The 24190-nt window shown below is 44.5% G+C and overlaps 1 protein-coding gene across 1 annotated transcript in view; it reads right to left on the bottom strand.

Moving 5' to 3' along the window:
• LOC126474449 (esterase E4-like) overlaps positions 1-23435 on the bottom strand; it is an 82895-nt gene extending 59460 nt beyond the window's left edge. The window contains exons 1-2 of the mRNA XM_050101921.1: positions 23384-23435; positions 22874-23055 (exon numbers count right to left, since the gene is read on the bottom strand). Coding sequence (XP_049957878.1) covers positions 22874-23055; positions 23384-23435 — 234 coding nt within the window. The remainder of the gene's footprint in view (positions 1-22873; positions 23056-23383) is intronic.
• Positions 23436-24190: the final 755 nt, after the last annotated feature.

Raw genomic sequence — 24190 nt, 5'->3', positions numbered from 1 at the left:
CATGGCGACCTGGATAGTCAACCAAGTGCCAGCGACAACCGACAGCGCCTAACTTCGGTGATCTTACAGGAACCGGTGTATCCACTGCGGCAAGGCCGTTGTCTTGGTGTTATCTATACCTTCCGTATTATTGATTGCAACTCTTCCAAAGCTCTGTTGAATCCCCTATGTTTTTCATATCGACTCCCATTTCATCTTCTATCATGTCACTTTGTAGGCACTTCCAGTGTACCCTTTGCATCTATCCACTCTCTTGGCGATTAACAGCAAAATTCCTCTTTCATTCCTTTCACTGAAGATGATGTGGACTTTTCTTTTCCATTTTCTCAATCTGTCGTTTCCACGACCCTGCCTTTACCAAAGTTACGTGGTACTAATTCAGTTTAAGTGCCTCAGGTCGGTGTTTTAAGTAATTAACTTTCCTGTGCCATAATTTTCATTGTAGGTGGTCGCCAGTCAGTTGGTGGCTGTGCATGATTTTATCATTTTTTTGCTCTAGTCGAATGCGCTACGTGTCCTGCACCCGCTATCTCGACGCAGTCGAATGCAGTAACATACCGTATCTTACTTGTACCGCACTCGACTGTCACGCCGTCGGATAGACAAAGTTTGCCTGCATTCCCTTCACGCGACTCGCCTGACCACCCAGTCGTTATACAAATGGGCAACACGGGACCTCCTTGTAACTCATTTACTTTTTACTCAAATGTGTATAAGGTCGAGCATCTTTATTCTCTTGTTTTATGATCGTATTTTCAATTCCAACTGCATCTCTGCCATGTTTCTTCACATTAACGTCCAAGTTTTGAAATTACTTCTTTCATTTCTGCTAGCTTCCACATTATTGAACTGTATGAAATATTATCAACTGAGGTAATATTATTGCTTTTATTACATCCAGGATAGACTCCAAGGAAAAAACACGCTGAAGTGACAAAAGTCATGGGGTACCTCCTAATAATATCGTGTAGGACCTCCTAGGCGTACAGCCGCATGTCCCCCTCCCCCCCTCTCCCCTATGACCTTGCTGTTGGTGGGTAGGCTTGCGTGCCTGAGCAAAACAGATAGCCGTAACGTAGGTGCAACCACAATGGGGGGGGGGGGGGGGGGATCTTCAGAGGTCAGACAAAGGAGTGGTTGTTGAAGAGGGACAGCAGCCGTTTCATCAGCAGTTCCAGGGGCAACAGTCTGGATGATTGACTGAACTGGCAAGCAACCATCCAAAACAGCACTGCTGTGCTGGCATTGTGACCGACTGAAAGCAAGGGGAAACTACAGCCGTAATTTTTCCAGACAACATGCAGCTTTACTTTGTGGTTAAATAATGACACCGTCCTCTGGTGTAGGTATTCCGGAGATGAAATATGACCCCATTCGGATCTCCGGAAGGGGACTACTCAGGAGGACGTTGTTATCAGGAAAAACAAAACTGACGATCTACGAAGCGGCTAGGCTAAAGTTAGATATAGTGGGACCTAGTGTAGTTCAGTAGCAGGAGGAACAAGACTTCTGGTCAGGTGAATGCAGGGTTGTAAATACAAAATCAAATACGGGTAATGCAGGAGTAGGTTTAATAATGAATGAAAAATAGGAAAGCGAATAAGCTACCACGAACAGTATAGTGAACGCATTATTGCAGCCAAGATAGACACGAAAACCACGCCTATCAAAGTAGTACAGGTTTATACGCCAACTAGCTCCGCAGATGATGAAGACATTGAAAAAATTTATGATATGATAAAAGAAATTATTTAGAGAGTTAAGGGGGACGAAAATTTAATAGTCATGGAGGACTCGAGTTCGACAGTAGAAAGGGATATGAAGCAAAAGTAGAAAGTGAATATGGACTGGGTGTAAATAATGAAAGAGGAAGTAGCCTGGTAGAACTTTGCACAGAGCATAATTGAATCATAGCTAACACTTGGTTTAAGAATACGTTTGTATACGTGGAAGAAACCTGGAGACACCAGAAGGTTTCACATTGATTGTATAACTATTAGACAGAGATTTAGAAACCTGGCATTAAACTGTACGACAACTGACCACAATTTATTTGTTATGAACTGTAGACTAAAACTGAAGAAAGATAGGAACTTAAGGAGATAGTACCTGGATAAACTGGAAGAGCCAGAGGTTGTAGAGAGCTTCAGAGGGAGCATTAGGGAATGATTGACAAGAACAGTGGAAAGTAATACAATAGAAGAAGAATGGGTAGCTTTGAGAGATGAAAGAATGAAGGCAGCAGAGGATCAAGTAGGCAAAAGGACAAGGACTAGAAGAAATGCTCGGGTAAGACAAGAGATATCGAATTTAATTGATGAAAGAATAAAATATAAAAACAGTAAATGAAGCTGGCGAAAAGGAATACAAACGTCTCAAAAATGATATCGACGGGAAGAGCAAAATGGCTAAGCAGGAATGACTACAGGACAAAGGTAAGGATATAGAAGCATATATCACTAGGGCAAGACAGATGCCGCCTACAGGAAAACTGAAGAGACCTTTGGAGAAAAGAGAACCACCTGTATGAATATCAAGAGCTCGGATGGATAAACCAGTCCTAAGCAAACAAGGGAAAGCAGAAAGGTCGGAGGAGTATATAGAGGGTCTGTACAAGGGCGCTATATTTGAGGGAAATATTGTGAAAATGGAAGAGGGCGTAAATGAAGATGACATGGGAGATATAGATAACATGCTGCGTGAAGAACGTAAGTCGAAACAAGGCCCCGGGAGCAGACAACATTCCGTTGGAACTACTGATAGTCTTGGGAGAGCCAGACATGACAGAACTTTTCCATCCGGTGAACAAGATGTGTGAGACAGGCGGAATACCCTCAGACTTAAGGAAGAATATAATAATTCCAGTCCCAAAACAAGCAGGTGCTCACAGGTGTGAAAATTACTGAGCTGTTGGTTTAATCAGTCACGGTTGCAAAATACTAATAGTAATTGTTTACAGACGAATCGAAAAACTGGTAGAAGCCGACCTCGGAGAAGATCAGTTTGGAGTCAGTAGAAATGCAGGAACACGCGAGACAGTACTGACCCTAAAACGTATCTTAGAAGACAGGTTAAGGCTTCTCCGAGGTCGGCTTCTACCAATTTTTCGATTCGACTGTAAACAATTACTGTTAGTATTTTGCAACCGTGACTTATTAAACCAATAGCTCGATAATTTTCACACCTGTGAGCACCTGCTTTTTTAGGGACTGGAATTATTATATTCTTCCTTAAGTCTGAGGGTATGAGCGAAAGGCTATTTACAATTTCTACAGAAACCAGACAGCTGTTGTAAGAGTCGAGCGGTACGAAAGGGAAGCAGTGGTTGAGCAAGGAGTGCGACAGGTTTGCAGACTATCCCAGATATTATCCAATCTGTACGTGGAGCAAGCAGTAAAAGAAACAAAAGAAAAATTTTTAGTAGGAATTAAAACCTAGGGAGAAGAAATAAAAACCTTGAAGTCTGTCGATGACATCGTAATTCTATCAGAGACAGCAAAGGACTTGGAAGAGAAGTTGAATGGAATGGACACTGTCTTGAAGAGAGAACGTGCGATAAACATCGACAACAGCAAAACGAGGATAATGGAAAGTATTCGAATTAAATCAGGTGATGCTGAGGGAATTAATTAGGAAATGAGATACTTAAAGTAGTAAAGGAGTTTTGCTATTTGGGGAGCAAAATAACTGATGATGGTCGAAATACAAAGGATATAAAATGTAGACTGGCGACGGCAAGGAAAGTGTTTCTGAAAGAGAAATTTGTCAAAAGCGAGTATAGATTTAAGTGTCAGGAAGTCTTTTCCGAAAGTACTTGATGGATTGTAGCCATGTATGGAAGTTAAACATGGAAGATAAGTAGTTTAGACAACAAGAGAATAGAAGCTTTTGAAATGTGGTGCTACAGAAGAATGCTGAAGATTAGATGGGTGGATCACATAACTATTGAGGAGGTACTGAATAGAATTGGGGAGAAGAGGAATTTGTGGCACAACTTGACTAGAAGGGATCGGTTGGTAAGACGCGTTCCGAGACAACATGGATCACCAATTTAGTGTTGGAGGGAAGTGTGGAGCGTAAAAATCGTAGAGGAAGACAAAGAAATGAATACACTAAGCATATTCAGAAGGATATAAGTTGCAGTAGTTACTTGGAGATGAAGAGGCTTACACAGATAGAGTTAAATGGAGTGCTGCATCACACAACAGCAGTGCACCAACTCCACATGGCATGGACTCAAGAAGTCGTTGATAGTTCGCTGTAGAAATTTCGCGTCATGCTGCCTCTGTAGGCGACCACAACTGACAAAGTGTTGCCAGTGCAGGTTTTTGTGCCCGAATTGACCTCTCAGTTACGTCCTATAAACTTTCGATGGAACTCACGTCGGGCGATCTTGGTTGTGAAATCATTCGACCGAATTGTCCACAATGTTCTTCAAACCAATCGTATTTCGCATAGTTATCCGTAATCATTCCATCGTTGCCTGGGAATGTGAAGTTTATGAAAGGCTGCAAATGGTCTCTAAATAGCCAAACATAACCATTTCCGGTAAATGATGGGTTCAGGTGGACCATATGTTCAAAGCCATTCTATGTAAACAGCTCACACCATTATGGAACCACCATCAGCTTGCACGGTGACTTTTTGACAACTTGGACGCATTATTAAGGGGCTCCGCCACACTAGAACCCTACCGTCAGCTGCGATGAGTTGAAATCGAGGCTCATCTGACCAGGCCACTGTTTTACAGTCGTTGGTCGTATGGTCACGAGTCTAGGAGAGGCGCTGCAGGCGATGTCGTTCTGATAGGAAAGGCACTTGCGCCGTTCCTCTACTTCCATAGCCCATTAACATCAAATTTCGCCGCACTCTCCTAGCGGATACGTTCGTCGTACGCTCCAGCTCTCGGTTATTTCAATATTGATGTCACTGTTATTCAACGCAACGTTGCTTATCTGTTAGTAGTGCAACTATGCAAAGGCCGCTGCTTTCGGTCGTTAAGTGAAGCCGTCGGCCAATGCGTTGTCCGTGGTGAAAGGCACTGCTTGAAATTTAGTATTCTCGGCACGCCCTTGACACAGGAGATCTCGGAATACTGAATTTCCGAACAGTATCCGAAATGGAATATCCCATAAATATAGCTCTACCATTCCGGTTCAGAGACTATTAATTCTCGTCGTGAGGCTGTAATAACGTCGGAAACCTTTCCACGTGAATCACCTGAGTACAAAAGCTCTGGCAATGCACTGTGTTTTATACTTTTTATACTCGGCCCTGTTTATGTGCATATTGCTATCTCATTACTTTTGTCACCTCAGTGTGTTAAAGAGTCGTAGATGTTGGGCGAAAGCAAGCTACGGTGACTATCGGCATTCTCACGTTCTCAACTCAGACCATGGCTGGCCAGCCAGCAGCGGAACACATGGGCGGATTCCTACATCGGTAGCAATACAAAGGAGCGAAATCTCCTGTAGGAGATACCATTATTGTGACTCTGTCCGCGTACACTATATTTTTAGATTGTATGTAGTACATCTGGTATCATTTGGCTTAGGTTACGGTAGCCTATACTACTTGTGTTGTTGACAGTCTCTCGCATTGGGTCTAATCTTGGGTAAGTGTATCAGTCGGGTGATATTTCTCCGTTCGCGGCTCGGAACGATCTCATCTTACTTCCTGTCCTATGCACTTACACATTTATTTCTCATAAATGTAGCACGTGGCCTTTTGCGACTAGTATCCTCTAATTACAGTCCTCCAGTCTGTACTGACAAGGCACCTTATAAGCTACTTAAAACACCAAAACTACCGTCATTTCTGCTGTGCTGCAGAAACATTCTTCAAAATGTAGATTAATACAGCTGGGGGCTGGTGCCCCAACATATTGGGTTTCTAGTGGTGTCATAAGACGAACGACATGAAATTTCTTACACTTTATTGGTCCTGAAATACACTTCTGGTTGCTGGTGTGAAGAAAAACTTGGGATTTGAATTGATAGACCTAAAGGGCAGCACCCAGCTCAAAGACCTGAATTCTACTGTTTCCAAAACATTTACAAATATTTCAACCTAACTGTAATATCACCAATTCTACCAATAAGTGGCTTAACATATACAACTACAACAAAACTCCACAAGCCACCTTAAGGCGTGTGGCAAGGAATATTTCTGATGCCAGTAACTGATCCCCCTTCCCTGTTCCATCCTCGAATAGCGCGTGTGTAGAATGATTGTCGGTAAACCTCTGTGTTATCTCTAATTTCTCGAATTTTCTCGTTGTGGTCATTTCGCGAGATGTATATGGAATAAGGTAATGTGCTATCCGACTCTTTCCGCAAAAGTACACTTAAAAAATTTCAGTATGAAACCCTCTTTCCACACCTCCCTCTTTCCACACCTCCCTCCACACACACACACTTTTCGAATAGGCCGGCCGAAGTGGCCGTGCGGTTAAAGGCGCTGCAGTCTGGAACCGCAAGACCGCTACGGTCGCAGGTTCGAATCCTGCCTCGGGCATGGATGTTTGTGATGTCCTTAGGTTAGTTAGGTTTAACTAGTTCTAAGTTCTAGGGGACTAATGACCTCAGCAGTTGATTCCCATAGTGCTCAGAGCCATTTGAACCATTTGAACTTTTCGAATATCAGCTGCTTGTTTGCAGGCACTGTCAGAGAGTCTTAGAGCTACAGTGGTGTTCGTCACTTTTCTGAAACGCTGAGCGGGCTTAGTTCATTTTCGCTGCTGGAGTCAGGCATGTTAAGGCACTTATTTTTTATTTCCTCATTTTTTGAAGCACAGTTCTACAATGAGCAACATACTATGGTGTGTAACCACAGATTGGAAAATCAGAACAATTACACATCCAAACGTTCATGATATATTTCGAAACCCACAACAGATTGCGAATAAAACACAGGCATTCAGCAGATCATGTCTAAAAGATTCTCCTAGAATTCGAAGCACTGTCCTACAGACGAGAAAAATGGCTGGAATTTTCTGTGAATTTTCGATGTCCTACAACTGCTGATCTAAAGCCACAATGGCAGGTGGAGGGGAGGGCAGCATCCCACCTGTTGCATCCAGAGGAGGCTGGGCTGCCTGGAAAAAATGGGAAATTTGTGGTAAGGTCTTACGGGACCAATCTGCTGATGTCATCGGTCCCTAGGTTTACTCACTGCTTAGTCTAACTTAAAACTAACTTATGCTAAGGACAACACACGCACCCATGCCCGAGGAATGACTCGAACTGCCGACGGGGCCGCGGGCTGCCTGGACTTATATCTGGACACGCGAACAAAGAGGACATCACGTGACTCGCTGATATCACAGAACATTCTGTAGATGCCTTGTTCCGCCCCTGTCTTGTTAGAACTAATCTTTTGAGAGTCCTACGCCCCTCACAAAGGATGTCTTGTGATCCTACGACGTAATGGAACTCTCTATGAATGTAGCGTCTTCATTGGTTCTTGATAGGTCTACCGGCCAAAATGCTGCTGCTGGTGTGTCAGGAGGGGAGCTTTAATTTTTCGGCGTGGTACCAATCTCAAACCACAGTTTATCACCACAAATGATTGTACCACCAGACCATATCCCGTAATGAACACGATTCGCTTCCTGCTCCATATAAAAATCTTCACTTATGCATCCTGCATACAGCTATCGATCACCAGAGACTAGCACATGCACCGTGAAGGCACACAGATCCCAAACACTGAAGCACATGCAACGTATATAGCCACAAGCTAGATATCTACCACGAGGTTGGTCGGTCATCCACTACAGCCAATGGCCACGAGGTAACTTCACCCACATGCCCTGAACTGATACGCAATCAGCGCTCACTCTGTGGACAGCAGCCACTCTCTGAACTGGTGAACAAAGGCTGGATAGTTCCAACGGCGCAAATGCGTCTGCTAACAGTACTGTTCCCAGTCTGCCCTGCTTGCTGCTGTGGTTACTAAAATGGATTGCGACCATCTCCAGAATCCGAGATTACAAGAATATTTATTTTGTGTGCTCGGTCGATGAGAAATGTTTCATCAATTGCAAATTAATTTACCCATCTGGAAGCCCACAGCAGCTGCAATATCCGATTTTACACACCGAAATATGACAATGTTTCTGACACTTTTATGCGGAAATCATCAAATAGCACATGATATTTTAAGGATTCATGTTTCTTCACATGGTCTGCTGGAATATCGTAGCATTTACGCGACTGTTCTCAGTATCAACCACATAGCAGCATCCAACTACCCGCCCGCACAGCATAATTCCGAAAATAAAGAGCGGTAATTATGTATGCATAGAGCAGTAACTTTAGCAAGGTCATTGCTTGGAACGTGTTACAGACCATTGAGTAACCAGACGTCTCGTATGCGAAGTTTTTTACATGGAAACTCGAAAATAGAGAAAACTGCTAGATCCACTCGTATTGTTTAAGAATACCAATGGCGGGTGGAGGGGAGGGCAGCATCCCACCTGTTCGTACCAGAGGACGCTGGGCTGCCTGGAAAAACTGGGAAATTTGTGGTAAGGTCTTATGGGACCAATCTGCTGAGGTCATCGGTCCCTAGGTTTACTCACTGCTTAGATCATCCTTGTACTTTACAAGGTCAACTAAGATTTTAATACCCATTATTGCACGTACTTCTCATGTCTAGAGAACCAGCAACTGTCTCTTCCGCCAGTGGCTCAACATCTTGATGCAAACAACACGTCACAGTCGATCTTCTCTCACCAAATGTGTAAAATGGCAGTATACCTCAAAGTCAAACAAGAGGCTTCTGGAAGTCTCAGACTGGCCAGGCCAATGACACAAAGAAAGAGACTTGTAACAAATTGTCTTACTACAGTCCCGCCAAAGAAGTGTGATGTCACCTGTCACCTCACAGTCAAACAAGAGGCTTCTGCAACTATCAGGCCTGCTGGATCGGCGACACATAAGAGAGAGAGAGATTTGTAAGGACTCGTCTCACTACAGTCTCAAATTAAAAAAAAAAAAAATAAAAAAAAACGTTAACTCCTCCCAAACAGGCCATGAAGGCCCAAAGGTACCGACCGGGCCGCCGTGTCATCCTCAGCCCACAGGCGTCACTGGATGCGGATATGGAGGGGCATGTGGTCAGCACACCGCACTCCCGGCCGTATGTCAGTTTCCGAGACCGGAGCCGCTACTTCTCAATCAAGTAGCTCCTCAGTTAGCCTCACAAGGGCTGAGTGCACCCCACTTGCCAACCGCGCTCAGCAGACCGTGTGGTCACCCATCCAAGTGCTATCCCAGTCCGACAGCGCTTAACTTCGGTGATCTGACTGGAATCGGTGTTAGGCCGCAAGGCCACAGGCACTACAGTCTCCAGCCCCAACAAATAAGTGTGACGTTATGGACTACATCATCTCACACTCAAAGAAGGGTTTCTGTATCTTCTATTCAGAGTTTGAATCTCATTGGTTCCTGAAAATAGTCCTTCCTGTTCGCACGCCATCCGTACCAGATGCTTAAACGCTAGGTATACTGTTACCAGCACTGTCAAGCAACCACCCGATTAATTTACATGGGGGAGGGAATAAACGTCCAGCATGACCACTTACCATATTTAATCTTCTAAGGTTCCACATAAAAACTGGAGAGTACTTGTAACACACTGTAAGAGGTCCATGACTAAGGAATTTATTGCCAGCGCACTCGAGCAGATGTAATTTCGATGGATTGCTCACGCGCTGCAATAGAATCGCAGACCAGAGAGCAGTGTCGGCAACAGTAGTGGTAGTAGCTCGCAGTCGGGTAGTTGGGCCGGTCGTGGAGAGCGATGGCGGTGGCTGAGCGATGTAGTATAAGGTAAAACCAAAAATTACTATTTATAGCGGCGCGCATATGTAATTTGTAACAATTGATTTTGTACTATTGTCATATCATGTCCCATGTAATTGTTTTAAAAAATCTTTTAATAATAATCTTTCTTGTAAACATAACTTTTGACAATCAATCATCTGAATTTAAAGATTTTACTAATTTCTCCTATCCATGGTCATCCCGATTACCGTAAAGAAAACTCAGTTGTTTCTATTTATACATGACAAATCTACCGGCCAGAATTGCACTGGGCTGTGCAAAAAAAAAAAATTCTTATAGGAGCAAATATATTCGCGATATCCGGCGACTTCATTGAGGTAAGGATTTTCAATTTATTCAGAATGATTTTTCAGGGCCATGACGCAGCATTGTTGACGTTCAGATTTACCAGTTTAGGTTCACAGTCAGTTAATTATTGAAAGATTATATGTGAGTCACATTTTCATTAGGAGGTCATTCACATTTTTATTCCGAGGTTACGGAATTTAAAACTGTTGGGAGGTTACAACATACGACCGCGAAGACTACCCAAAACATACTGAGTATTAGTTCGCCGTTTAACCACCCAGAGGACAACGTGATTATCTCAACTGCACCCCCATACTCTGCCTCTTTGGTTCGGGAGGTTGAGTGGCAACTCGCCCCCTTAAGCCAGAAGTGTCCATTTGTTCTGCTTACCAGCTTTCGCTGCCATGCGCCCAGATGCCAAGCAGTGTCGTCCTAGGAAACCAGCCACCTAGTTATCAGTGTAATTACAACTAAGTATTACGACAGCAGCGCCAATCTGGTGATATTCAACAATGAGCTAAGTATTGGAAATACCTCCTCCTGACGAATGTGGCTCTGAAAATATTGTTTCACCACGTAAACCTATATCCTTCTTATGACTGGATAATTTTCCACGTAAAACCTTTCATACGCCTAACACCTATCGATGCACTGAAATTGCAGTTTCCCACATCGAATCTATACCTCCCCTATGACCAGACATAGACCCCCACCTGTGCTGGCTTAAATGTCGACAGCACACCAGGCAGCAAAGAGGTTGCGAGAAGAGTCACAGTAGGAGCAACCAACGCGCCAACTAGGAGAGAGGCCAGAAACAGACTCGCAGGTAACGCGCCGCCAGCGCCCTCTCGACCACTAGTATTTAGATCACCGCCGTGGACCGGACGGCCCAGTCAGTCATCCAGTGAGTCAACGAGTCGAGTCACCAGTCGCAGCTCAGTGGGAGTCGCAGTCGCAACTAGCTCAGCCTCTAGCTCAGAGTCAGTCAGTACCTAGCGACCAGAGTAGTGTAAATATCCCATTTGCACTTCACCAGCGGTGAGGCTAACGTGCACTATTACAGAAGAGCTTGTTTCACAACACCTGGATTATCTTAAGTGTCTTCTTGTTGTTATGATTAAAGAACCCTGTTAATACATGCGTGCACTTTGTATTACAGAAGAGGATACCAGCCACCAAACAACATCCTCTCCTTCCTTCCCATGGTACAAGGCTACAGTGACGATGAGACAACACAAAACCACCCACATCAATTTCTTCGCACATGTCAGACAAACGACCACAGTAACTTTACACTCCAACACATACACATTTCAGACAATCAGCGCAATTATCGTTTATATGTTTAAGCATCCGAAAAATTATGATATGTCCATACTCACACCAGCTAGGTTTCTCGATTCCCCTTAGCTCAAGGAAATTATTTGACATTTAAGTCATCCAGTCAGTCAGTTTCGAGGAAGGAGTGCAGTTGTTTTCAGTCAGCACTTCCGGAAGGTGCTGCATGGCAACAAGGCGCTCTTAAACAAGTGTTGTAAAGCACAGGCGTCTGGCACTCTGCGATAATCAACAGCGCTCCCACAGACGAAATGGTTGGAAAGACATCACCGATATGGATTGGTACATGATAATAAACATCACAGTCTACAGTGTGACAAAGAACAAGTGATAATCTCCTTTGGGGAGCCCATGGGAGGACATTCTGTGTATCCATGATACACAGGAATGTAAAGTTACTGACATGTGCAAAGAAATAGATGTGAATGAGACTATGTCTAGTCAAGAGGGAGGTATAGATTTGACACAGTAAACTGCAATTTCAAAGCTCCGATATCCGTAAGGGGCATGAAAGATTTTATGTGGAAAATTATGTCCACTTATAATGAATTCTACTCTGCTTTTGTAAATGATGAAAGTCTATGTGAATGCAGCTTGCCGCTAACTTGGTGTAATGTTTTGTCTGTACAGAAGTGTATCTGTCGCCTTTATCGCTCTTTCCCTCTCACACATAAATCGGTACAATAAAGTAAGGGCTTCGTGTTTTCTAGTTAGGCTGATCCGTGAAAAGACAGAGAAACAATTATGCTAATGGAGGATTCTCTCACTCTCTCTCTCTCTCTCTCTCTCTCTCTCTCTCTCTCTCTCTCTGTCCTTTATCTGTGTACAGTTTAAATATATTATTTACGTGAAATCAGCCTAGTAGAATCTCTGGTGGAGCCCTTCGTCTTAATATTCAGCGGCTGGCTTGCTAGAAAAGATCTTTACATTTGTTATTATTATTAAGCACTGCATTCAGTTGGGAAAATCGATCGTTTGAACAATTCGTTCAGTTTACGACAGATCTAAAATTTCAGATGTGGACGAAGCCTTTTTGGACGATTTCAAAAACTCAGAGATTGCAGGCTCTCTTCGTCACAGCTGAAACTTCCCAATTAATTACAGGGCCCAGACAATCATCAATGGTTCAGACAGAGAACTCATTCGTCATTCACTCTAGAATAAAATGGTCACAAACCTTATTTCTGAGGAAAATTGTATATTGAATCCATTTCCGTACATGTTCTGTTTTCTGTTGGTTCCAAGTCTCATGTAATTTTCTTTTACAGGTTTTTCTTTCTCTTTATATCTATCACGCTAGCGGCACAAACTTTCCTAGCTCGCTTTAGCGCGAAGAAGAGTAAATAAATCTCCTTTAGCAATCCGACAATCTTCCAACCGATACTTCCGAAGCTGTTCCTCTCTCTCTCTATATATATAATAACCATGGAGCATACATTTCTGTACCTCTGTTGTTCCAAAGAATAAACGTACTAGAAAAATACCTTGGCGTCGACGAGCTGTCGGCGCATATATTACTAGAAAATCTGATCAGATACTTTTCAAACGTAAATACATGTGGATGATTTGGTTGACCATTATTAATTATTGCGTGGTAGAGGGTAATTTTCCGTGGGGAGATTACACACTATTAGGAGGATATAGATTTAAAAGGGAAATTGATGTTTTCAGTGCCACATTCGCCAGAAGGGCGTGTTTCCAATATTTCGTATATCGTCATCAGATTAGCGCTGCAATCGTAATATCTAATTATAATTATACTGATAAATATGTGGCTAGTTTCCCAGGACGGCTCTCCATAGCGTCAGGGCGAATGGTGGAGATAGCCCACTGGCCAGAACAGGTAGACATTTCTGGCTTGAAGGGCGAGCTGCCACTGAGCCCTGCGAACCAGAGAGAGGGTGCAGTTGACCTAACCATTTGTCCCCTTGGAGGGTGAATAGAGAACTAATACTAAATACCTGTTGTGTGTTGCGAATATTCTCCGATTTTTATGTGTAAATGATTTTTATGTGTAAATGATTCAGTAAGGCGAGCGTTTGTGCTGGACGTTTATCCTCTCCCCCACGTAAACTGACTAGCTGACTGACCGGCGGTCGCAGTAATAGTCTCTGTCTCTGTGGCCTCTGAGCATCCGGTATGGCTAGTATGCAAACAAGAAAGATTATTTTTAAGAAAGAGTGAGGTTCAAACTTTGAATAAAAGTTCCAGAAAACCTTTTTTGACTGTGAGGTGGTATGGTCCATGATGTCACACTTATTTATTGGGGATGGAGACGGTATTGAAACAAGTCCTTAAAAGTCTCTTTCTTTTCACGTGTCGCCAGTCCAGCAGGTCCGAAAGGTCCAGAAGACTCCTGTTCGACTGTGAGGTGACATCATACTTCTTTGTCAGAGCTGTAGTGAGACAAGTTGTTGCAAGTCTCTGTTTCTTTGTGTCATTGGTCTCGCCAGTCTGACACTTCAAGAAGCCTCTCGTTTGGCTTTGAAGTATACTGCCATTTTACACATTGATTGACAGAATATCGATTGTGATGTGTTGTTTGCATCGAGAAGGCTGGTGGAAGAGATAGTTGCTGGTGCTCTAGACATGGGAACTACATGCGATTATGGGTATTAAAAGCCGGCCGAAGTGGCCGTGCGGTTAAAAGGCGCTGCAGTCTGGAACCGCAAGACCGCTACGGTCGCAGGTTCGAATCCTGCCTCGGGCATGGATGTTTGTGATGTCCTTAGGTTAGTAAGGTTTAACTAGTTCTAAGTTCTAGGGGCCTAATGACCTCAGCAGTTGAGTCCCATAGTGCTCAGAGCCATTTTGAACCATGGGTATTAAAATCTTAGTTGATTTTGTAAAATACAAGGATGATCTGGAATCTGTTAGATCACTCACACTGGTATTCGAAGCTATCAGTTTCCATTGTTTTCGAGTTTGCACGTAAAAATCTTCGCAGATGAAACAAGTTCCTAGTTACTCAATGGTTTGCAACACGTTAAACGCAGTGACCTCGCTGAAGTTTCTGCTCTCTAGAGATACAATTTCCACTCTTTATCTTCGGAATTATGCTGTACAGGCGAGTAAATGGTTCAAATGGCTCTGAGCACTATAGGACTTAACATCTGAGGTCATCAGTCCCATAGAACTTAGAACTACTTAAACCTAACTAACCTAAGGACATCACACACATGCATGCCCGACGCAGGATTCGAACCTGCGACTGTAGCAGTCGCGCGGTTCCGGACTGACGCGACTAGAACCGCTCGGCCACCGCGACCGGCGCTACAGGCGAATAGTTGGATACTGCTGTGAGGGTTATATTCACAACAGTGACGTAAATGCTGTGATATTCCAGGAAACATGTGAAAATATATGAAATTTTCATATGCTATTTGATGATTTCAGCATAAGATCTCACAAATATCGTCGTTTTTTGGTGTGCACCGTATAATCAGATATTGCAGCTGATATCGGTTTCCAGATCGGCAAATTAATTCGCGACTGACGAAGCATTTCTCATCGACAGAGCATAGAAAGTGAACATTCTTGTAATCCCAGAGACTGGAGATGGTCAGAACTCGTTACAGAAACCACGGCAGCAGCAGGCCAGACCGGGAACAGTACCGTTAGCAGACGCCTTTGTGCCAGAGGAACCACCCCGGTCTTTGTACACCAGTTTGGAGAGCGGTCGCAGTCCACAGAGGGCGCCCTTTGATCATATATCAGACCAGTGCATATGGGACCAGCCTACTTGTGTCCATTAGCCGTTATGGACGGCCGACCAACCTTGGGGGGGGGGGGGGGGGGGGGGACATCTAGCATGCGACCATATATGGTGCATGCACTTCTGTTTTCGGGATCTGTGTGTCTCACTGGTGTGTGTGTTGGTGACGGGTAGTCGACAGGTAAATGCAGGGTGTATAACTGATGATCTGTGTCTGGTATCGTGCTGAGCGAAAGTTGAACGAGCGCCGGGGCAAATGGACCTCGATGGACGATAGAGGGAAGAGTCGTCTAGTGAGTGCACCACCGTCTCACCACGTGAATACACTGGCCAATAGTGCCCCTCGCGGCCGGCAGAAATACAGCCGCACCTCGACCACTCAGTCCATCGTGGACTTCGTCTGACAGTGTTCGTTACTGTTTCCACATACTAATGACTACTCGTTAACGACTTTGCTTTGGTGTTGGCTTTCCTGGTTAATCTCAATTTGGTTTGAGGCTCGTACTTGACCTGTTGACAGCGTTGCATCTAAAGTTTGTTGCACTTCACTGTCACATAGGTTACCATTTACTTGCTCTTCTTATGTCAGGTCCGCCATTTGTCAGCCCTGTTTCTTCATTCTGGCGGGGGTTTGATTCCCGTCCGCAGACAGTCTCCCCACTTTGCGTCGCCATCGTTTCCTGTTTTTCTGACGTGTGCGCCGTTATCTGACTACTCGCGGATATAAACTGCGTGGTACAGGATACGAATTGTGTTCACTACAGCGATATAGTATGGCAGGACAATCATTTGTGGTGATAAATCCTGCTGGGAGATCAGTTTCACGGTGAAAAATCCAAGTTTTCTTCGACAGGAGCAGAGCAGCATAACTGTGTCACTGCACTATCTGAAGATCACTTTTGCAGGGTTTAACTGTCAGTGCTAAATGACTGCTGCATAGTTTCCGATCTGTACAAAAAATAGTTTTCCACTGATAATTTGTCCAGCTGTAGAAAGTGGTGGACAGTGTTCCCACACCAGCAGCAGTATTTTGGCAGGTAAATTCTATAAGAACAAGTTAAGATGTTCCATTCACAGGAAGTTCCACAATGCCAGAGAGTCACAAGTCATACTCTGTGAGGGGCTTAGGTGTCTCTACAGACTGGTTCGAACAAGACAAGGGCAGAACAAGCCATCTACAGAAAGTTCCGTGAGTCATAGAGTCACGTGATCTCTTCTTTTCTCCAAGGTTCAGAGACAAGTCCAGGTAGACCAACTTCCTCTCGTTCGAAGAGGTGGGATGCTGCCCTCCCCTCTGCCTGCCGTTGTGGCTTTAGATCAGCAGTTGTAGGACACCAATAATTCACCGAAAATTCCGGACATTTTTCTCATATGTAGAACAGTGCTTCGAATTCTAGGGGAATCTTTTAGGTGTGATCTGCTGTGTGTGTCTGTGTTTTAATCGCGATCTCTTGTGGATTTCGAAATATGTCATGAACTTTTAGATACGTAATTGTTCTGATTTTCCTGTCAATGGTTACACGCCAGTGGTGGTTCCCATAGTAGAACTGTGCTCCGAAAAGTGAGGAAAATAAAAAATAAGTGCCTTAACATCCTTGACTCCAGCAGCGAAAATAAACTAAGCCCACTCAGCGTTTCACAAAAGTGATGAATACCACAGGACCTGCAGGACAGAATTTTTCTTGTTTGACAAGCAGCTGAAAATCTAAATATGGGTAGGTGGGGAGGGGGGAGGGGCTGCTGAAAGTGGGAGGTGACTGTAGGTTAGTGTCAAGCAAGCTCTGACGGCAGTATTGTGGACCAGGGCAGTCTATCTTCTAACTTTGAACAACATCTCCTCCACTGAACACATCACAAAGACTTGTGTCATCCTATCTAAGAGCTCGGCAAAGGCTGAAGCTTCCACATAAGTAGAGGAGTGTGGGAGTTGGATGAGTGGGAGGAAGAGGGTGGAGGCCAACAGCGCCATCTGGTGAATGTAGTGCGAACTATCTCAGTTAGTGCCTGCATGTCTCTAAATTAGATTACTGGAGGTAGCCCAATTGAGCTCTAAATAAATAAATAAACGTAGTAGCCCTCCTTCCTCTGCAGCACAGAATTACCATTTCCCACCATTTACACAAGTTAGGCTATCCCAATCAACCTTTTCCAGGGGTGAAGTCATAGGAGTGGTGTGGGTGAGGAGGGAGGGAAGGGGGAAGTTAGGTTAGTGGAGTTGGCCAATTGACTTTTTTGCACCAAAATTTCTCGGCATTTCCAGGAGTTGATCGCATTAGAAGTTTCCTTTTTTGAAGCATACCATGCCTTTCAAGCCCAGAAAACTACTTAAAGCTATGCTCCTCCATGGCTATTCTGTTCGTGTAGTGGCTCGTCGAACACTGAATTCTTCAGCTGGTTTCATATACACTCGTGTGATTGATGGTATGACTGACGGAGATATACAATATTATCCAGGGCATGACCACAGTCCATCGGGTTATGAAGAGAGTTGACGCAGCATTAGTGCATAACCACAGCCTTTTCTTAACATTTGATCGAATGAGCTATGTATGAACTGTGAAGTCATCAACGTCAAACGGTACATACTGCACCTAGTGCTTTACTATCAACGTCCGCATCGTAACCATACTGGCATGTCCTGTAAAAGCGCAGCCAAATGTGTAACTTGCTGCAACGATGTTCATGAGGGAGATTGTCCATCTCCTTGTCCCCACTGCATCAACAGTACTGGAAGCCATGCCACTTCATCCTGCGAATGCCCTATGTACCTCAATGAGCGAGCCGGTCAGGAGATTCGGGTGAAAGAAAAGGTATCCCCCAATGTCGCTCGCAAGATATTAGCTAGTCGAAAGCCTTACATATCACTATCCTGCAGTTACAGTATCGTTATTGCTACATCACGACCCACGAAAGATATGACCACGCAGACTTGTGACTCCAGTTTAGTGGTAGGGTTGTGAACTCGCCTAATGCTTAGGTGGCGTCCTCACCTCCGCCCACTACAGTTGCTCAAAACACCAAAAAACCATCCCCCATACCAGTGGTGTCACTTGTATGCAATCAGAAGAAGGGAAATTTAAAAATACGTACTCATAAAATGAATTTTTGTGCACCTCAAGTCAGCAAGCGTCTGAGCCCACGTCTGACAAACGCAAAGGTGCTAAGAAGACAAACCTACTTCCCCTTCCCCAGCTCGGAGATCCTGTACAACAGCGACACTGTGCGACACCTACTTCTGGCCCACCTCCATTGCACCAGTGTGAATCACGAACCAGTTCTCTACCCTGGAGTCAGCTGACCGACCCAAGCAACATAATGGAACGTCTGAAGAAGTAATGGAACAGGATCTTCCATCCTCAGAACCCTGTAGCAGTTTTTTTTTTTTCGGGGTCATCAATCTTCTGACTGGTTTGATGCGGCCCGCCACGAATTCCTCTGCTGTGCCAACCTCTTGATCTCAGAGTAGCACTTGCAACCTACGTCCTCAATTATTTGCTGTATGTAAAGTAAAACTCTGTTTTCCTCTCAGTTTTTGCCCTCTTCAGTTCCCTCTAGTACCACGGAAGTCATCCCCTCACGTCTTAACAGATGTCCTATCATCCTGTCCCTTCTCCTTATCAGTGTTTTCCACATATTCCTATCCTCTCCGATTCTGTGCAGAACCTCCTCATTCCTTACCTTATCAGCCCACCTAATTTTCAACATTCGTCTGTAGCACGACATCTCAAGTGCTTCGATTCTCTACTGTTCCGGTTTTCCCACAGCCCATGTTTCACTACCACACAATGCTGTACTCCAGACGTACGGTCTCAGAAATTTCTTCCTCAAATTAAGGCCTATGTTTGATACTTCACTTAGCCAGGAATGCCCTTTTTGCCATTGCTAGTCTGCTTTTGATGTTCTCCTTGCTCCATCCGTCATTAGTTATTTCACTGCCTAGGTAGCTGAATTCTTTAACTTCATCTGTTTCTATGACCATCAGTCCTGATGCTAAGTTTCTCGCTGTTCTCATTTCTGCTGCTTCTCATTACTTTTGTCTGTCTTCGATTTACTCTCAATCCATATTCCGTACTCATTAGATTGTTCATTCCATTCAGCAGATCATGTAATTCTCCTTCACTTTCACTCAGGGTAGCAATGTCATCAGCGAATCGTATGATTGATATCCTTTCGCCTTGAATTTTAATTCCACTTCTGAACCTTCTTTTATTTCCATCATTGCTTCTTCGATGTACAGATTGAAAAGCAGGGGGCAAATACTGCATACCTGTCTGACACACTTTTTAGTCCAAGCACTTCGTTCTTGGTCGAACACTCTTATTATTCCCTCTTGGCTTTTGTATATATTGTATATTACCCGTATCTCCCTATAGGTTACTCAATGTTTGACAGAATTTCGATCATCTTGCACCATTTTACACTGTCGAATGCTTTTTCCAGGTCGACAAATCTTATGTCTTGATTTTTCTTTAGTCTTGCTTCCATTATCAACCGCAATGTCAGAACTGCCTCTCTAGTGCCTTTACCTTTCCTAAAGCCAAACTGATCGTCATCTAGCACATCCTCAATTTTCTTTTCCATTCTTCTGTATATTATTCTCGTCAGCAACTTGGATTCATGAGCTGTTAAGCTGATTGTGAGATAATTCTCGCACTTGTCAGCTCTTGCAGTCTTCGGAATTGTGTCTATGATATTTTTTCCGAAAGTCGGATGCTGTGTCGCCAGACTCATACATTCTACATACCAACGTGAATAATCATTTTGTTGCCACTTCCCCCATTGATATATTATGAATAAAATAGATACAGCTGACGTAATATGCAAATCAGTTTCGTTGATTTTACTTACTTGTCGTATGCGGTACAGTAGAAAGGAAGCAGGATTATATTTGAGGGTGATTTGGCGTTTTAAGTGCTGCTGCCACCTCTGGCAGTAGCAGTGGATCCAACCAGGCTACTCATCGACTAGAACTGAATTCGTATAGCAAATATTAGTACGCCATTTCACGCTGCTTTACGTCTATGCCAGAGTTGTACAATCGTAGTGGAGGCGAATGGGGCGCGCCAGTCTCTCATTATCATGCCCAGATGCTCCAATGGGAGAGAGATCTTGAGAACATGTTGGCCACGTCTATAATCAGTCGTCATGGCGACCATGAAGTTACGGGACGGCCACCGGCCTCAACTCATCGTAAAGGTAATACCTTTTCTGCAAATTCTCTGTGCGAACCATACAAAAGCACACTGCACCCTGACAGTAAGTGTTGAGCAAAATGGCAAGGCCGTTCTCCTTGGAGCCTCTGCTCTCACACCCGTCCATCCTCATCTTACACACAGAAGTGGAACACGTCTGAAAAGACGAGGTGGTGCCACACCTGTGTCCCGTGCTGCTTTTGGCGTTATCTCTGTCGGCACACCTTCCTCCACTCCTGTATCAAGAGATGTCGCAACAGTAGTCCTCTGGCTGTGAAAGTAGGATGAAAACCGAGAGCAGACACTGTGTGCAACAGTTAACCAAAGTCTGTCATATTCTCTTTCTAGATGTAAAACTACGATAGCGGCTGATGTGTGCGCCTGTGAGGTCGTGTATATCCTCTTCAGTCCCCAGCACATATTCAAAGTCCAAATGAGCTGCATTTGTGTTAACTGCTTTGTGTTAATGCTAGTTAATAAAAAATGACCCTCAAAAAAATTTTGAAATCATAGCGAATTATATGCAAATGGTATCATGCGGTTCTAGGCGGTTCAGTCTGGAACCGCGCGACCACTACGGTTGCAGGTTCGAATCCTGACTCGGGCATGGATGTGTGTGATGTACTTAGGTTACTTAAGTTTATGTAGTTCTAAGTTCTAGGGGACTGATGACCTCAGATGTTAAGTCGCATAGTGCTCAGAGACATTTGAACCATTTGGTATCATGCGAGTATGATATTTCGGGACAGTCATACAAACAACTATACAGTTTCATTTTGCTTTATAGCCATATAAAATGTTGATAAACAGCACACATAACCAACATACGCCCATCAGTGGCTCCAAGACAGAACCAACTTTCATCAGAAAACACAACAGACCTCCAACCTGCCCTCGAATGAGCTCTTGCTTGGCACCCCTGAAGCGGCAAATGGCTGACGTTTGAGCTCAGTGGAATGCACGCTGCAGAGCATCTGGATCAGAGCTGCTGTTAAAGTAACCGATTTGTAACAGCATCACTATGGTGCCAACTGCTGCTCAGATTGCTGCTGCAGATATACTACGATGCACCAGAGCCACATGCTAAAAACGGTGGTCTTCCCTCTCGGTGTTCGCAGCTCGTGGTCTCGCAGTAGCGTTCTCTCTTCCAGAGCACAGGGTGCCGGGTCCGATTCCCGGCGGGGTCAGGGATTTTCACCTGCCTCGAGATGGCTGGGTGTTGTTGTGTCGTCTTCATCATCATTCATACCCATTACGGTCGGAGGAAGGCAATGGCCAACACCTCCAGTAGGACCTCGCCTAGTACGGTGGTGCGAGTCTCCCGCATCGTTGCCCTATGCTCTGTCAAGGACTATGGGACATCATCATTCCTCTCGGTAGTGCCACTTGGCCGTCCGGACCACGGTCTTCTTGCGACCGTACATTCCAGTGACCACCACTGCCAGGAATCATGTACGCTGGCTACATTCCTGCCAAGAATTTCGCAGTATCGACTAAGGATCACGCAGCGGCTCATGGCCAGTGAGGTACTGATAATGGCGTCTTGGTCGCCTTAGAGACATTCTTGACTAACCTCAACTCTCCACGTCAGATGCCAAAGGTAACTAATGCTCACGACCGTTAAGCGTATATTTAAAGCAAACCGGATTTGCATCCTCATAGTGACCTGTTAGCACCCCTCTTACACGACATGCGCGAAATTTTAGTAGACATCATCTTTCAAGTGCACGAACACGTCCTACCAACTTTCGTTTATGTCGCGCAACTCCTTCTTGGTGTTGCGATTTTTTTCCTTCAGTGTATCGTATTCAAAAACAAACATGCGTTAGAGGCCACTAAAGATCCTTCACGGATAAAAGGAAGCAAAGAACCGACGCCACAGCAGAACCAGTTCTTCATTTAGTTGAGTTAGACGAACTACATCCAAAGAACAGATTATTTACAGACTTACATACCGTAAACAGTTTAGATAAAAAGAGAACAGAATCTTTTGAAATGTGACGCTGTAGAAGAATGCCTATGATAGCTAACGTCTATGTACTGCATTCTACAGAAAAGAGAAGTTTTTGAGGCATGGCTTAACAGAAAGAGTAGCATAATGGGGCACATCCTGAGGCGTCGGCAAATTGTCGATTTGGCAGTCGAGAGAAGCTTTGGTGAGAAAACTTCTAAAGAGAGACAAACGCATGAATACAGTAGAAAGGTTAAAGTGATGTAGTGACGAGTAGCTGTTCAGAGATCAACGTTCTTGCTTAGGGTAGCCTAGCACAGACAGCTGCATCAAACCAGTTGTTGGACTTAAGCCCTCAACTACAATAACAACAAGTTTGTATTTCCTTAGAAACTTAAATATAATCTCAAGAATAAAGAGCAAATAACCTTTGAGTATCCCTAGACCTAGAAGACGTTGTTATGTGGAATGTAGTGCCTAATAATATAGCACATAGTTCGGAATGTGAACGGAACAACTAATTATACAGTACACTTACCCTGAACCGTAGCGGTCCAACCGGCGGCTTGGCAAAGGGTATGTTGTAGAAGGCCAGGAAGTGGCGACCCTGGTAGGACTGCTTGGCGGTGCCACGCACGGCTCCATGGCGAGTCCGCACCACTCGCTTGGCGGCTTCCGCGTCGGCGCCGGTCGCAGCCGCCACCAGCAGCAGCGCAGCGGCTACAGCCGCAGCCGACGATGGCGCTGCAGTCGTATCATGGCTGTTGTGGCTCGTAGATAGCGGAACAATTGCTTTTACGGCTGTGTTGTTTCACTGATTAAAAGCCTCGCAAGGTGCTCGACGACTGACGCACAACCGTATCTACAAGGCTATAGATAATGTCACAGTACCGTTCCACACAGTCTTCCGCAGAAACCGTACCTGCTGGGCACAGGTGTTGTCAATGCCATAGTAGATAGAAGCTAGTTTTAAAAGAGGACTGAAAACATCAATGACACTCCTAGACTTAACAACTGCCTACGATAGTGTCTGATGATATGGACTTACCTGAAACTGAAGACAGTGATTCCATGCCTTCAACGTACATCACTGTCCGCATCTCGTGGTCGTGCGGTAGCGTTCTCGCTTCCCACGCCCGGGTTCCCGGGTTCGATTCCCGGCGGGGTCAGGGATTTTCTCTGCCTCGTGATGGCTGGGTGTTGTGTGCTGTCCTTAGGTTAGTTAGGTTTAAGTAGTTCTAAGTTCTAGGGGACTTATGACCACAGTAGTTGAGTCCCATAGTGCTCAGAGCCATTTTTTTGAACGTACATCACTCCTAAAGAATATGCTCAGTAACCGCAATTTTAAAGCGGCCAGTGTAATGGACGTTAGTAAGTCATTTGAGATACACTATGTGATCTAAATTATCCGGACACCCGGCTGAAAATGACTTACGAGTTCGTGGCGCCCTCCATCGGTAATGCTAGAATTCAGTATGGTGTTGGCCCACCCTTAGCCTTGATGACAGCTTCCACACTCGCAGGCATACGTTCAATCAGGTGCTGGAAGGTTTCTTGGGGGATGGCAGCCCATTCTTCGCGGAGTGCTGCGCTGAGGAGAGGTATCGATGTCAGTCAGTGAGGGATGCATTCCGTTCCCAGTGAAATACTAAGAAAAGACTTAAAAACAGTATTTATAAAGAAGAGACGTTTAAAAATTGAATAATAAGTGGACACTAGCCGCTCAGGCGAACATGTATTTTTCTCGTGTATCCGTATTATAATAATTTCTCTGTGTGATTTTCGAGGGCAAAGAAATCTGCCAGGAAGTTTCATATCAGCGCAAACTCCGCTGCAGAATGAAAATCTCATTCTG

This window comes from Schistocerca serialis, chromosome 4 (genome assembly GCF_023864345.2).
Source record: "Schistocerca serialis cubense isolate TAMUIC-IGC-003099 chromosome 4, iqSchSeri2.2, whole genome shotgun sequence".
In the NCBI taxonomy this organism is placed as follows: domain Eukaryota; kingdom Metazoa; phylum Arthropoda; class Insecta; order Orthoptera; family Acrididae; genus Schistocerca; species Schistocerca serialis.
The sequence above is the reverse complement of the archived record's forward strand: the minus strand, read 5'-3'. Positions and strand labels throughout refer to the sequence as shown.